We start from the raw sequence: 14,233 nt of genomic DNA on the forward strand, positions 1-14,233 counted from the left end.
AAAGAGGTCCAACTCATGAAGCCTTAGAAGCTCACCTTTGGGGGATCCAGCCACGCAAACAGGTCCCAGAGGGGAGTCTGGAGGCTTCGAACTCCCTGGAGCCTGCACTAGGGATGGCGTCGCGTTCTCTATGGAACTGGGGAGATGCATGGTTAAGATTCTGACCAAACACACTTCACCACATTGTGAAAGTTTCATGAAAGAAGCTAGGTGCGATAGCGTTCGTATGTGCCCGTGAGAAAGTGGTCCAACTCATGAAGCCTTAGAAGCTCACCTCTGGTGGATCCAGCCACGCAAATAGGGCCCAGAGAGGAGCCTCGAGGCGTCGAACTCCCTGGAGCCTGTACAAGGGATGGCGTCGCGTTCGCTATGGAACTGGAGAGATGCATGGTTAAAATTTTGACCAAACAAACTTCGCCCCATTGTGAAAGTTTCATGAAAGAAGCTAGGGGCGATAGCATTCGTATGTACCCGTGAGAGAGAGGTCCAACTCATGAAGCTTTAGAAGCTCACCTCTGGTGGATCCAGCCACGCCAACAGGACCCAGAGAGGAGCCTGGAGGAGTCGAACTCCCTGGAGCCTGCACTAGGGATAGCGTCGCGTTCACTATGAAACTAGGGAGATGCATGGTTAAAATTTTGACCAAACAAAGTTCACCGATTGTGAAAGTTTCATGAAAGATGCTAGGGGCGATAACATTCGTATGTCCCCGTGAGAAAGTGGTCCAACTGATGAAGCCTTAGAAGCTCACCTTTGGGGGATCCAGCCACGCAAACAGGTCCCAGACAGGAGTCTGGAGGCTTCGAACTCCCTGGAGCCTGCACTAGGGATGGCGTCGCGTTCTCTATGGAACTGGGGAGATGCATGGTTAAGATTCTGACCAAACACACTTCAGCACATTGTGAAAGTTTCATGAAAGAAGCTAGGGGCGATAGCATTCGTATGTGCCCGTGAGAAGAGGTCCAACTCATGAAGCTTTAGAAGCTCACCTCTGGTGGATTCAGCCACGCCAACAGGACCCAGAGAGGAGCCTGGAGGAGTCGAACTCCCTGGAGCCTGCACTAGGGATGGCGTCGCGTTCACTATGGAACTAGGGAGATGCATGGTTAAAATTTGACCAAACAAAGTTCACCGATTGTGAAAGTTTCACGAAAGAAGCTAGGTGCGATAGCATTCGTATGTACCCGTGAGAAAGAGGTCCAACTCATGAAGCCTTAGAAGCTCACCTTTGGGGGATCCAGCCACGCAAACAGGTCCCAGAGGGAGTCTGGAGGCTTCGAACTCCCTGGAGCCTGCACTAGGGATGGCGTCGCGTTCTCTATGGAACTGGGGAGATGCATGGTTAAGATTCTGACCAAACACACTTCACCACATTGTGAAAGTTTCATGAAAGAAGCTAGGTGCGATAGCATTCGTATGTGCCCGTGAGAAAGTGGTCCAACTCATGAAGCCTTAGAAGCTCACCTTTGGGGGATCCAGCCACGCAAATATGGCCCAGAGAGGAGCCTCGAGGCGTCGAACTCCCTGGAGCCTGTACAAGGGATGGCGTCGCGTTCGCTATGGAACTGGAGAGATGCATGGTTAAAATTTTGACCAAACAAACTTCGCCCCATTGTGAAAGCTTCATGAAAGAAGCTAGGGGCGATAGCATTCGTATGTACCGGTTAGAGAGAGGTCCAACTCATGAAGCTTTAGAAGCTCACCTCTGGTGGATCCAGCCACGCCAACAGGACCCAGAGAGGAGCCTGGAGGAGTCGAACTCCCTGGAGCCTGCACTAGGGATAGCGTCGCGTTCACTATGAAACTAGGGAGATGCATGGTTAAAATTTTGACCAAAGTTCACCGATTGTGAAAGTTTCATGAAAGATGCTAGGGGCGATAACATTCGTATGTCCCCGTGAGAAAGTGGTCCAACTCATGAAGCCTTAGAAGCTCACCTTTGGGGGATCCAGCCACGCAAACAGGTCCCAGAGGGGAGCCTGGAGGCTTCGAACTCCCTGGAGCCTGCACTAGGGATGGTGTCGCGTTCTCTATGGAACTGGGGAGATGCATGGTTAAGATTCTGACCAAACACACTTCACCACAATGTGAAAGTTTCATGAAAGAAGCTAGGTGCGATAGCATTCGTATGTGCCCGTGAGAAAGTGGTCCAACTCATGAAGCCTTAGAAGCTCACCTCTGGTGGATCCAGCCACGCCAACAGGACCCAGAGAGGAGCCTGGAGGAGTCGAACTCTCTGGAGCCTGCACTAGGGATGGCGTCGCGTTCACTATGGAACTAGGGAGATGCATGGTTAAAATTTTGACCAAACAAAGTTCACCGATTGTGAAAGTTTCATGAAAGAAGCTAGGGGCGATAGCATTCGTATGTACCCGTGAGAAAGAGGTCCAACTCATGAAGCCTTAGAAGCTCACCTCTGGTGGATCCAGCCACGCAAATAGGGCCCAGAGAGGAGCCTCGAGGCGTCGAACTCCCTGGAGCCTGTACAAGGGATGGCGTCGCGTTCGCTATGGAACTGGAGAGATGCATGGTTAAAATTTTGACCAAACAAACTTCGCCCCATTGTGAAAGTTTCATGAAAGAAGCTAGGGGCGATAGCATTCGTATGTACCCGTGAGAGAGAGGTCCAACTCATGAAGCTTTAGAAGCTCACCTCTGGTGGATCCAGCCACGCCAACAGGACCCAGAGAGGAGCCTGGAGGAGTCGAACTCCCTGGAGCCTGCACTAGGGATAGCGTCGCGTTCACTATGAAACTAGGGAGATGCATGGTTAAAATTTTGACCAACAAAGTTCACCGATTGTGAAAGTTTCATGAAAGATGCTAGGGGCGATAACATTCGTATGTCCCCGTGAGAAAGTGGTCCAACTCATGAAGCCTTAGAAGCTCACCTCTGGTGGATCCAGCCACGCCAACAGGTCCCAGAGAGGAGCCTGGAGGAGTCGAACTCCCTGGAGCCTGCACTAGGGATGGCGTCGCGTTCTCTATGGAACTGGGGAGATGCATGGTTAAGATTCTGACCAAACACACTTCACCACATTGTGAAAGTTTCATGAAAGAAGCTAGGTGCGATAGCATTCGTATGTGCCCGTGAGAAAGTGGTCCAACTCATGAAGCCTTAGAAGCTCACCTCTGGTGGATCCAGCCACGCCAACAGGACCCAGAGAGGAGCCTGGAGGAGTCGAACTCCCTGGAGCCTGCACTAGGGATGGCGTCGCGTTCACTATGGAACTAGGGAGATCCATGGTTAAAATTTTGACTAAACAAAGTTCACCGATTGTGAAACTTTCATGAAAGAAGCTAGGGGCGATAGCATTCGTATGTGCCCGTGAGAAAGTGGTCCAACTCATGAAGCCTTAGAAGCTCACCTTTGGGGGATCCAGCCACGCAAACAGGTCCCAGAGGGGAGCCTGGAGGCTTCGAACTCCCTGGAGCCTGCACTAGGGATGGCTGTCGCGTTCTATATGGAACTGGGGAGGTGCATGGTTAAGATTCTGACCAAACACACTTCACCACAATGTGAAAGTTTCATGAAAGAAGCTAGGTGCGATAGCATTCGTATGTGCCCGTGAGAAAGTGGTCCAACTCATGAAGCTTTAGAAGCTCACCTCTGGTGGATTCAGCCACGCCAACAGGACCCAGAGAGGAGCCTGCACTAGGGATGGCGTCGCGTTCACTATGGAACTAGGGAGATGCATGGTTAAATTTTGACCAAACAAAGTTCACCGATTGTGAAAGTTTCATGAAAGAAGCTAGGGGCGATAGCATTCGTATGTGCCCGTGAGAAAGAGGTCCAACTCATGAAGCCTTAGAAGCTCACCTTTGGGGGATCCAGCCACGCAAACAGGTCCCAGAGGGGAGTCTGGAGGCTTCGAACTCCCTGGAGCCTGCACTAGGGATGGCGTCGCGTTCTCTATGGAACTGGGGAGATGCATGGTTAAGATTCTGACCAAACACACTTCACCACATTGTGAAAGTTTCATGAAAGAAGCTGGGTGCGATAGCATTCGTATGTGCCCGTGAGAAAGTGGTCCAACTCATGAAGCCTTAGAAGCTCACCTCTGGTGGATCCAGCCACGCAAACAGGACCCAGAGAGGAGCCTGGAGGCGTCGAACTCCCTGGAGCCTGCACTAGGGATGGCGTCGCGTTCTCTATGGAACTGGGAGATGCATGGTTAAAATTTTGACCAAACAAACTTCACCCATTGTGAAAGTTTCATGAAAGAAGCTAGGGGCGATAGCATTCGTATGTACCCGTGAGAAGAGGTCCAACTCATGAAGCCTTAGAAGCTCACCTCTGGTGGATCCAGCCACGCCAACAGGACCCAGAGAGGAGCCTGGAGGAGTCGAACTCCCTGGAGCCTGCACTAGGGATGGCGTCGCGTTCACTATGGAACTGGGAGATGCATGGTTAAATTTTGACCAAACAAAGTTCACCGATTGTGAAAGTTTCATGAAAGAAGCTAGGGGCGATAGCATTCGTATGTGCCCGTGAGAAAGTGGTCCAACTCATGAAGCCTTAGAAGCTCACCTCTGGGGGATCCAGCCACGCAAACAGGACCCAGAGAGGAGCCTGGAGGCTTCGAACTCCCTGGAGCCTGCACTAGGGATGGCGTCGCGTTCTCTATGGAACTGGGGAGATGCATGGTTAAGATTCTGACCAAACACACGTCACACATTGTGAAAGTTTCATGAAAGAAGCTAGGGGCGATAGCATTCGTATGTGCCCGTGAGAAAGTGGTCCAACTCATGAAGCTTTAGAAGCTCACCTCTGGTGGATCCAGCCACGCCAACAGGACCCAGAGAGGAGCCTGGAGGAGTCGAACTCCCTGGAGCCTGCACTAGGGATGGCGTCGCGTTCACTATGGAACTAGGGAGATGCATGGTTAAAATTTTGACCAAACAAAGTTCACCGATTGTGAAAGTTTCATGAAAGAAGCTAGGGGCGATAGCATTCGTATGTGCCCGTGAGAAAGTGGTCCAACTCATGAAGCCTTAGAAGCTCACCTTTGGGGGATCCAGCCACGCAAACAGGTCCCAGAGAGGAGCCTGGAGGCGTCGAACTCCCTGGAGCCTGCACTAGGGATGGCGTCGCGTTCTCTATGGAACTGGGGAGATGCATGGTTAAGATTCTGACCAAACACACTTCACCACATTGTGAAAGTTTCATGAAAGAAGCTAGGTGCGATAGCATTCGTATGTACCCGTGAGAGAGAGGTCCAACTCATGAAGCCTTAGAAGCTCACCTCTGGTGGATCCAGCCACGCCAACAGGACCCAGAGAGGAGCCTGGAGGAGTCGAACTCCCTGGAGCCTGCACTAGGGATGGCGTCGCGTTCACTATGAAACTAGGGAGATGCATGGTTAAAATTTTGACCAAACAAAGTTCACCGATTGTGAAAGTTTCATGAAAGAGCTAGGGGCGATAGCATTCGTATGTCCCCGTGAGAAAGAGGTCCAACTGATGAAGCCTTAGAAGCTCACCTTTGGGGGATCCAGCCACGCAAACAGGTCCCAGAGAGGAGCCTGGAGGCTTCGAACTCCCTGGAGCCTGCACTAGGGATGGCGTCGCGTTCTCTATGGAACTGGAGAGATGCATGGTTAAGATTCTGACCAAACACACTTCAGCCCCATTGTGAAAGTTTCATGAAAGAAGCTAGGGCGATAGCATTCGTATGTACCCGTGAGAGAGAGGTCCAACTCATGAAGCTTTAGAAGCTCACCTCTGGTGGATCCAGCCACGCCAACAGGACCCAGAGAGGAGCCTGGAGGAGTCGAACTCCCTGGAGCCTGCACTAGGGATGGCGTCGCGTTCACTATGGAACTAGGGAGATGCATGGTTAAAATTTTGACCAAACAAAGTTCACCGATTGTGAAAGTTTCATGAAAGAAGCTAGGGGCGATAGCATTCGTATGTGCCCGTGAGAAAGTGGTCCAACTCATGAAGCCTTAGAAGCTCACCTTTGGGGGATCCAGCCACGCAAACAGGTCCCAGAGGGGAGCCTGGAGGCTTCGAACTCCCTGGAGCCTGCACTAGGGATGGCGTCGCGTTCTATATGGAACTGGGGAGATGCATGGTTAAGATTCTGACCAAACACACTTCACCACATTGTGAAAGTTTCATGAAAGAAGCTAGGTGCGATAGCATTCGTATGTGCCCGTGAGAAAGTGGTCCAACTCATGAAGCTTTAGAAGCTCACCTCTGGTGGATTCAGCCACGCCAACAGGACCCAGAGAGGAGCCTGGAGGAGTCGAACTCCCTGGAGCCTGCACTAGGGATGGCGTCGCGTTCACTATGGAACTAGGGAGATGCATGGTTAAAATTTTGACCAAACAAAGTTCACCGATTGTGAAAGTTTCATGAAAGAAGCTAGGGGCGATAGCATTCGTATGTGCCCGTGAGAAAGTGGTCCAACTCATGAAGCCTTAGAAGCTCACCTCTGGTGGATCCAGCCACGCAAATAGGGCCCAGAGAGGAGCCTCGAGGCTTCGAACTCCCTGGAGCCTGTACAAGGGATGGCGTCGCGTTCGCTATGGAACTGGAGAGATGCATGGTTAAAATTCTGACCAAACAAACTTCGCCCCATTGTGAAAGTTTCATGAAAGAAGCTAGGGGCGATAGCATTCGTATGTACCCGTGAGAGAGAGGTCCAACTCATGAAGCTTTAGAAGCTCACCTCTGGTGGATCCAGCCACGCCAACAGGACCCAGAGAGGAGCCTGGAGGAGTCGAACTCCCTGGAGCCTGCACTAGGGATAGCGTCGCGTTCACTATGAAACTAGGGAGATGCATGGTTAAAATTTTGACCAAACAAAGTTCACCGATTGTGAAAGTTTCATGAAAGATGCTAGGGGCGATAACATTCGTATGTCCCCGTGAGAAAGTGGTCCAACTGATGAAGCCTTAGAAGCTCACCTTTGGGGGATCCAGCCACGCAAACAGGTCCCAGACAGGAGCCTGGAGGCTTCGAACTCCCTGGAGCCTGCACTAGGGATGGCGTCGCGTTCTCTATGGAACTGGGGAGATGCATGGTTAAGATTCTGACCAAACACACTTCAGCACATTGTGAAAGTTTCATGAAAGAAGCTAGGGCGATAGCATTCGTATGTACCCGTGAGAGAGAGGTCCAACTCATGAAGCTTTAGAAGCTCACCTCTGGTGGATCCAGCCACGCCAACAGGACCCAGAGAGGAGCCTGGAGGAGTCGAACTCCCTGGAGCCTGCACTAGGGATGGCGTCGCGTTCACTATGAACTGGGAGATGCATGGTTAAATTTTGACCAAACAAACTTCACCACATTGTGAAAGTTTCATGAAAGAAGCTAGGGGCGATAGCATTCGTATGTGCCCGTGAGAAAGTGGTCCAACTCATGAAGCTTTAGAAGCTCACCTCTGGTGGATCCAGCCACGCCAACAGGACCCAGAGAGGAGCCTGGAGGAGTCGAACTCCCTGGAGCCTGCACTAGGGATGGCGTCGCGTTCACTATGGAACTAGGGAGATGCATGGTTAAAATTTTGACCAAACAAAGTTCACCGATTGTGAAAGTTTCATGAAAGAAGCTAGGGGCGATAGCATTCGTATGTACCCGTGAGAAAGAGGTCCAACTCATGAAGCCTTAGAAGCTCACCTCTGGTGGATCCAGCCACGCAAATAGGGCCCAGAGAGGAGCCTCGAGGCGTCGAACTCCCTGGAGCCTGTACAAGGGATGGCGTCGCGTTCGCTATGGAACTGGAGAGATGCATGGTTAAAATTTTGACCAAACAAACTTCGCCCCATTGTGAAAGTTTCATGAAAGAAGCTAGGGGCGATAGCATTCGTATGTACCCGTGAGAGAGAGGTCCAACTCATGAAGCTTTAGAAGCTCACCTCTGGTGGATCCAGCCACGCCAACAGGACCCAGAGAGGAGCCTGGAGGAGTCGAACTCCCTGGAGCCTGCACTAGGGATAGCGTCGCGTTCACTATGAAACTAGGGAGATGCATGGTTAAAATTTTGACCAAACAAAGTTCACCGATTGTGAAAGTTTCATGAAAGAAGCTAGGGGCGATAACATTCGTATGTCCCCGTGAGAAAGTGGTCCAACTCATGAAGCCTTAGAAGCTCACCTTTGGGGGATCCAGCCACGCCAACAGGACCCAGAGAGGAGCCTGGAGGAGTCGAACTCCCTGGAGCCTGCACTAGGGATGGCGTCGCGTTCTCTATGGAACTGGGAGATGCATGGTTAAATTCTGACCAAACAAACTTCACCACATTGTGAAAGTTTCATGAAAGAAGCTAGGGGCGATAGCATTCGTATGTGCCCGTGAGAAAGTGGTCCAACTCATGAAGCCTTAGAAGCTCACCTCTGGTGGATCCAGCCACGCCAACAGGACCCAGAGAGGAGCCTGGAGGAGTCGAACTCCCTGGAGCCTGCACTAGGGATGGCGTCGCGTTCACTATGGAACTAGGGAGATGCATGGTTAAAATTTTGACCAAACACAGTTCACCGATTGTGAAAGTTTCATGAAAGAAGCTAGGGGCGATAGCATTCGTATGTGCCCGTGAGAAAGAGGTCCAACTCATGAAGCCTTAGAAGCTCACCTTTGGGGGATCCAGCCACGCAAACAGGTCCCAGAGGGGAGCCTGGAGGCTTCGAACTCCCTGGAGCCTGCACTAGGGATGGCGTCGCGTTCTATATGGAACTGGGGAGGTGCATGGTTAAGATTCTGACCAAACACACTTCACCACAATGTGAAAGTTTCATGAAAGAAGCTAGGTGCGATAGCATTCGTATGTGCCCGTGAGAAAGTGGTCCAACTCATGAAGCTTTAGAAGCTCACCTCTGGTGGATTCAGCCACGCCAACAGGACCCAGAGAGGAGCCTGGAGGAGTCGAACTCCCTGGAGCCTGCACTAGGGATGGCGTCGCGTTCACTATGGAACTAGGGAGATGCATGGTTAAAATTTTGACCAAACAAAGTTCACCGATTGTGAAAGTTTCATGAAAGAAGCTAGGGGCGATAGCATTCGTATGTGCCCGTGAGAAAGAGGTCCAACTCATGAAGCCTTAGAAGCTCACCTTTGGGGGATCCAGCCACGCAAACAGGTCCCAGAGGGGAGTCTGGAGGCTTCGAACTCCCTGGAGCCTGCACTAGGGATGGCGTCGCGTTCTCTATGGAACTGGGGAGATGCATGGTTAAGATTCTGACCAAACACACTTCACCACATTGTGAAAGTTTCATGAAAGAAGCTAGGTGCGATAGCATTCGTATGTGCCCGTGAGAAAGTGGTCCAACTCATGAAGCCTTAGAAGCTCACCTCTGGTGGATCCAGCCACGCAAATAGGGCCCAGAGAGGAGCCTCGAGGCGTCGAACTCCCTGGAGCCTGTACAAGGGATGGCGTCGCGTTCGCTATGGAACTGGAGAGATGCATGGTTAAAATTTTGACCAAACAAACTTCGCCCCATTGTGAAAGTTTCATGAAAGAAGCTAGGGGCGATAGCATTCGTATGTACCCGTGAGAGAGAGGTCCAACTCATGAAGCTTTAGAAGCTCACCTCTGGTGGATCCAGCCACGCCAACAGGACCCAGAGAGGAGCCTGGAGGAGTCGAACTCCCTGGAGCCTGCACTAGGGATAGCGTCGCGTTCACTATGAAACTAGGGAGATGCATGGTTAAAATTTTGACCAAACAAAGTTCACCGATTGTGAAAGTTTCATGAAAGATGCTAGGGGCGATAACATTCGTATGTCCCCGTGAGAAAGTGGTCCAACTGATGAAGCCTTAGAAGCTCACCTTTGGGGGATCCAGCCACGCAAACAGGTCCCAGACAGGAGTCTGGAGGCTTCGAACTCCCTGGAGCCTGCACTAGGGATGGCGTCGCGTTCTCTATGGAACTGGGGAGATGCATGGTTAAGATTCTGACCAAACACACTTCAGCACATTGTGAAAGTTTCATGAAAGAAGCTAGGGGCGATAGCATTCGTATGTGCCCGTGAGAAAGTGGTCCAACTCATGAAGCTTAGAAGCTCACCTCTGGTGGATTCAGCCACGCCAACAGGACCCAGAGAGGAGCCTGGAGGAGTCGAACTCCCTGGAGCCTGCACTAAGGATGGCGTCGCGTTCACTATGGAACTAGGGAGATGCATGGTTAAATTTTGACTAAACAAAGTTCACCGATTGTGAAACTTTCATGAAAGAAGCTAGGGGCGATAGCATTCGTATGTGCCCGTGAGAAAGAGGTCCAACTCATGAAGCCTTAGAAGCTCACCTTTGGGGGATCCAGCCACGCAAACAGGCCCAGAGGGGAGCCTGGAGGCTTCGAACTCCCTGGAGCCTGCACTAGGGATGGCGTCGCGTTCTATATGGAACTGGGGAGGTGCATGGTTAAGATTCTGACCAAACACACATCACCACAATGTGAAACTTTCATGAAAGAAGCTAGGTGCGATAGCATTCGTATGTGCCCGTGAGAAAGTGGTCCAACTCATGAAGCTTTAGAAGCTCACCTCTGGTGGATTCAGCCGCGCCAACAGGACCCAGAGAGGAGCCTGGAGGAGTCGAACTCCCTGGAGCCTGCACTAGGGATGGCGTCGCGTTCACTATGGAACTAGGGAGATGCATGGTTAAAATTTTGACCAAACAAAGTTCACCGATTGTGAAAGTTTCATGAAAGAAGCTAGGGGCGATAGCATTCGTATGTGCCCGTGAGAAAGAGGTCCAACTCATGAAGCCTTAGAAGCTCACCTTTGGGGGATCCAGCCACGCAAACAGGTCCCAGAGGGGAGCCTGGAGGCTTCGAACTCCCTGGAGACTGCACTAGGGATGGCGTCGCGTTCTCTATGGAACTGGGGAGATGCATGGTTAAGATTCTGACCAAACACACTTCACCACATTGTGAAAGTTTCATGAAAGAAGCTGGGTGCGATAGCATTCGTATGTGCCCGTGAGAAAGTGGTCCAACTCATGAAGCCTTAGAAGCTCACCTCTGGTGGATCCAGCCACGCAAATAGGCCCAGAGAGGAGCCTCGAGGCGTCGAACTCCCTGGAGCCTGTACAAGGGATGGCGTCGCGTTCGCTATGGAACTGGAGAGATGCATGGTTAAAATTTTGACCAAACAAACTTCGCCCCATTGTGAAAGTTTCATGAAAGAAGCTAGGGGCGATAGCATTCGTATGTACCCGTGAGAGAGAGGTCCAACTCATGAAGCTTTAGAAGCTCACCTCTGGTGGATCCAGCCACGCCAACAGGACCCAGAGAGGAGCCTGGAGGAGTCGAACTCCCTGGAGCCTGCACTAGGGATAGCGTCGCGTTCACTATGAAACTAGGGAGATGCATGGTTAAAATTTTGACCAAACAAAGTTCACCGATTGTGAAAGTTTCATGAAAGATGCTAGGGGCGATAACATTCGTATGTCCCCGTGAGAAAGTGGTCCAACTGATGAAGCCTTAGAAGCTCACCTTTGGGGGATCCAGCCACGCAAACAGGTCCCAGACAGGAGTCTGGAGGCTTCGAACTCCCTGGAGCCTGCACTAGGGATGGCGTCGCGTTCTCTATGGAACTGGGGAGATGCATGGTTAAGATTCTGACCAAACACACTTCAGCACATTGTGAAAGTTTCATGAAAGAAGCTAGGGGCGATAGCATTCGTATGTGCCCGTGAGAAAGAGGTCCAACTCATGAAGCCTTAGAAGCTCACCTCTGGTGGATCAGCCACGCAAATAGGGCCCAGAGAGGAGTCTCGAGGCGTCGAACTCCCTGGAGCCTGTACAAGGGATGGCGTCGCGTTCGCTATGGAACTGGGAGATGCATGGTTAAGATTCTGACCAAACAAACTTCAGCCCCATTGTGAAAGTTTCATGAAAGAAGCTAGGGGCGATAGCATTCGTATGTACCCGTGAGAGAGAGGTCCAACTCATGAAGCCTTAGAAGCTCACCTCTGGTGGATCTAGCCACGCCAACAGGACCCAGAGAGGAGCCTGGAGGCTTCGAACTCCCTCGAGCCTGCACTAGGGATAGCGTCGCGTTCACTATGAACTAGGGAGATGCATGGTTAAGATTCTGACCAAACACAGTTCACCGATTGTGAAAGTTTCATGAAAGAAGCTAGGGGCAATAGCATTCGTATGTCCCCGTGAGAAAGAGGTCCACCTGATGAAGCCTTAGAAGCTCACCTTTGGGGGATCTAGCCACGCAAACAGGTCCCAGACAGGAGTCTGGAGGCTTCGAACTCCCTGGAGCCTGCACTAGGGATGGCGTCGCGTTCTCTATGGAACTGGGGAGATGCATGGTTAAGATTCTGACCAAACACACTTCAGCACATTGTGAAAGTTTCATGAAAGAAGCTAGGGCGATAGCATTCGTATGTACCCGTGAGAGAGAGGTCCAACTCATGAAGCCTTAGAAGCTCACCTCTGGTGGATCCAGCCACGCCAACAGGACCCAGAGAGGAGCCTGGAGGAGTCGAACTCCCTGGAGCCTGCACTAGGGATGGCGTCGCGTTCACTATGGAACTAGGGAGATGCCATGGTTAAAATTTTGACTAAACAAAGTTCACCGATTGTGAAACTTTCATGAAAGAAGCTAGGGGCGATAGCATTCGTATGTGCCCGTGAGAAAGAGGTCCAACTCATGAAGCCTTAGAAGCTCACCTTTGGGGGATCCAGCCACGCAAACAGGTCCCAGAGGGGAGTCTGGAGGCTTCGAACTCCCTCGAGCCTGCACTAGGGATGGCGTCGCGTTCACTATGAACTAGGGAGATGCATGGTTAAAATTTTGACCAAACAAAGTTCACCGATTGTGAAAGTTTCATGAAAGATGCTAGGGGCGATAACATTCGTATGTCCCCGTGAGAAAGTGGTCCACCTGATGAAGCCTTAGAAGCTCACCTTTGGGGGATCCAGCCACGCAAACAGGTCCCAGACAGGAGTCTGGAGGCTTCGAACTCCCTGGAGCCTGCACTAGGGATGGCGTCGCGTTCTCAATGGAACTGGGGAGATGCATGGTTAAGATTCTGACCAAACACACTTCAGCACATTGTGAAAGTTTCATGAAAGAAGCTAGGGCGATAGCATTCGTATGTACCCGTGAGAGAGAGGTCCAACTCATGAAGCTTAGAAGCTCACCTCTGGTGGATCCAGCCACGCCAACAGGACCCAGAGAGGAGCCTGGAGGAGTCGAACTCCCTGGAGCCTGCACTAGGGATGGCGTCGCGTTCACTATGGAACTAGGGAGATCCATGGTTAAAATTTTGACTAAACAAAGTTCACCGATTGTGAAACTTTCATGAAAGAAGCTAGGGGCGATAGCATTCGTATGTGCCCGTGAGAAAGAGGTCCAACTCATGAAGCCTTAGAAGCTCACCTTTGGGGGATCCAGCCACGCAAACAGGTCCCAGAGGGGAGTCTGGAGGCTTCGAACTCCCTGGAGCCTGCAGTAGGGATGGCGTCGCGTTCTCTATGGAACTGGGAGATGCATGGTTAAGATTCTGACCAAACACACTTCACCACATTGTGAAAGTTTCATGAAAGAAGCTAGGTGCGATAGCATTCGTATGTGCCCGTGAGAGAGTGGTCCAACTCATGAAGCCTTAGAAGCTCACCTCTGGTGATCCAGCCACGCAAACAGGTCCCAGAGGGGAGCCTGGAGGCTTCGAACTCCCTGGAGCCTGCACTAGGGATGGCGTCGCGTTCTATATGAACTGGGGAGGTGCATGGTTAAGATTCTGACCAAACACACTTCACCACAATGTGAAAGTTTCATGAAAGAAGCTAGGGGCGATAACATTCGTATGTCCCCGTGAGAAAGTGGTCCAACTCATGAAGCCTTAGAAGCTCACCTCTGGTGGATCAGCCACGCCAACAGACCCAGAGAGGAGCCTGGAGGAGTCGAACTCCCTGGAGCCTGCACTAGGGATGGCGTCGCGTTCTCTATGGAACTGGGGAGATGCATGGTTAAGATTCTGACCAAACACACTTCACCACATTGTGAAAGTTTCATGAAAGAAGCTAGGTGCGATAGCATTCGTATGTGCCCGTGAGAAAGTGGTCCAACTCATGAAGCCTTAGAAGCTCACCTCTGGTGGATCCAGCCACGCCAACAGGTCCCAGAGAGGAGCCTGGAGGAGTCGAACTCCCTGGAGCCTGCACTAGGGATGGCGTCGCGTTCACTATGGAACTAGGGAGATGCATGGTTAAAATTTGACCAAACAAAGTTCACCGATTGTGAAAGTTTCATGAAAGAAGCTAGGGGCGATAG

The 14,233-nt window shown here is 51.3% G+C and overlaps 1 protein-coding gene across 1 annotated transcript in view; it reads right to left on the reverse strand.

The window, feature by feature from the left end:
* Positions 1 to 14,233, reverse strand: part of LOC135373595 (mucin-19-like) — a 41,575-nt gene that overhangs the window by 321 nt on the left and 27,021 nt on the right. The window contains exons 10-55 of the mRNA XM_064606692.1: positions 14,052 to 14,144; positions 13,815 to 13,905; positions 13,340 to 13,406; positions 13,102 to 13,202; positions 12,865 to 12,965; positions 12,628 to 12,727; positions 12,389 to 12,489; positions 12,151 to 12,243; positions 11,914 to 12,006; positions 11,676 to 11,767; positions 11,437 to 11,537; positions 11,199 to 11,299; positions 10,700 to 10,814; positions 10,484 to 10,584; positions 10,246 to 10,316; positions 9,771 to 9,871; positions 9,533 to 9,633; positions 9,033 to 9,147; positions 8,817 to 8,917; positions 8,578 to 8,668; positions 8,340 to 8,440; positions 8,103 to 8,225; positions 7,865 to 7,931; positions 7,388 to 7,488; positions 7,152 to 7,251; positions 6,914 to 7,014; positions 6,676 to 6,742; positions 6,199 to 6,299; positions 5,960 to 6,050; positions 5,722 to 5,822; positions 5,246 to 5,312; positions 4,769 to 4,869; positions 4,295 to 4,462; positions 3,820 to 3,912; positions 3,368 to 3,469; positions 3,130 to 3,258; positions 2,891 to 2,983; positions 2,654 to 2,720; positions 2,177 to 2,277; positions 1,938 to 2,030; positions 1,704 to 1,775; positions 1,227 to 1,318; positions 752 to 852; positions 514 to 614; positions 275 to 341; positions 36 to 136 (exon numbers count right to left, since the gene is read on the reverse strand). Of these exons, the coding sequence (XP_064462762.1) occupies positions 36 to 136; positions 275 to 341; positions 514 to 614; positions 752 to 852; positions 1,227 to 1,318; positions 1,704 to 1,775; positions 1,938 to 2,030; positions 2,177 to 2,277; positions 2,654 to 2,720; positions 2,891 to 2,983; positions 3,130 to 3,258; positions 3,368 to 3,469; positions 3,820 to 3,912; positions 4,295 to 4,462; positions 4,769 to 4,869; positions 5,246 to 5,312; positions 5,722 to 5,822; positions 5,960 to 6,050; positions 6,199 to 6,299; positions 6,676 to 6,742; positions 6,914 to 7,014; positions 7,152 to 7,251; positions 7,388 to 7,488; positions 7,865 to 7,931; positions 8,103 to 8,225; positions 8,340 to 8,440; positions 8,578 to 8,668; positions 8,817 to 8,917; positions 9,033 to 9,147; positions 9,533 to 9,633; positions 9,771 to 9,871; positions 10,246 to 10,316; positions 10,484 to 10,584; positions 10,700 to 10,814; positions 11,199 to 11,299; positions 11,437 to 11,537; positions 11,676 to 11,767; positions 11,914 to 12,006; positions 12,151 to 12,243; positions 12,389 to 12,489; positions 12,628 to 12,727; positions 12,865 to 12,965; positions 13,102 to 13,202; positions 13,340 to 13,406; positions 13,815 to 13,905; positions 14,052 to 14,144 (4,431 nt within the window). The remainder of the gene's footprint in view (positions 1 to 35; positions 137 to 274; positions 342 to 513; positions 615 to 751; positions 853 to 1,226; positions 1,319 to 1,703; positions 1,776 to 1,937; positions 2,031 to 2,176; positions 2,278 to 2,653; positions 2,721 to 2,890; positions 2,984 to 3,129; positions 3,259 to 3,367; positions 3,470 to 3,819; positions 3,913 to 4,294; positions 4,463 to 4,768; positions 4,870 to 5,245; positions 5,313 to 5,721; positions 5,823 to 5,959; positions 6,051 to 6,198; positions 6,300 to 6,675; positions 6,743 to 6,913; positions 7,015 to 7,151; positions 7,252 to 7,387; positions 7,489 to 7,864; positions 7,932 to 8,102; positions 8,226 to 8,339; positions 8,441 to 8,577; positions 8,669 to 8,816; positions 8,918 to 9,032; positions 9,148 to 9,532; positions 9,634 to 9,770; positions 9,872 to 10,245; positions 10,317 to 10,483; positions 10,585 to 10,699; positions 10,815 to 11,198; positions 11,300 to 11,436; positions 11,538 to 11,675; positions 11,768 to 11,913; positions 12,007 to 12,150; positions 12,244 to 12,388; positions 12,490 to 12,627; positions 12,728 to 12,864; positions 12,966 to 13,101; positions 13,203 to 13,339; positions 13,407 to 13,814; positions 13,906 to 14,051; positions 14,145 to 14,233) is intronic.

The sequence above is a fragment of the Ornithodoros turicata genome, unplaced genomic scaffold (assembly GCF_037126465.1).
Source record: "Ornithodoros turicata isolate Travis unplaced genomic scaffold, ASM3712646v1 Chromosome26, whole genome shotgun sequence".
Classification (NCBI taxonomy): domain Eukaryota; kingdom Metazoa; phylum Arthropoda; class Arachnida; order Ixodida; family Argasidae; genus Ornithodoros; species Ornithodoros turicata.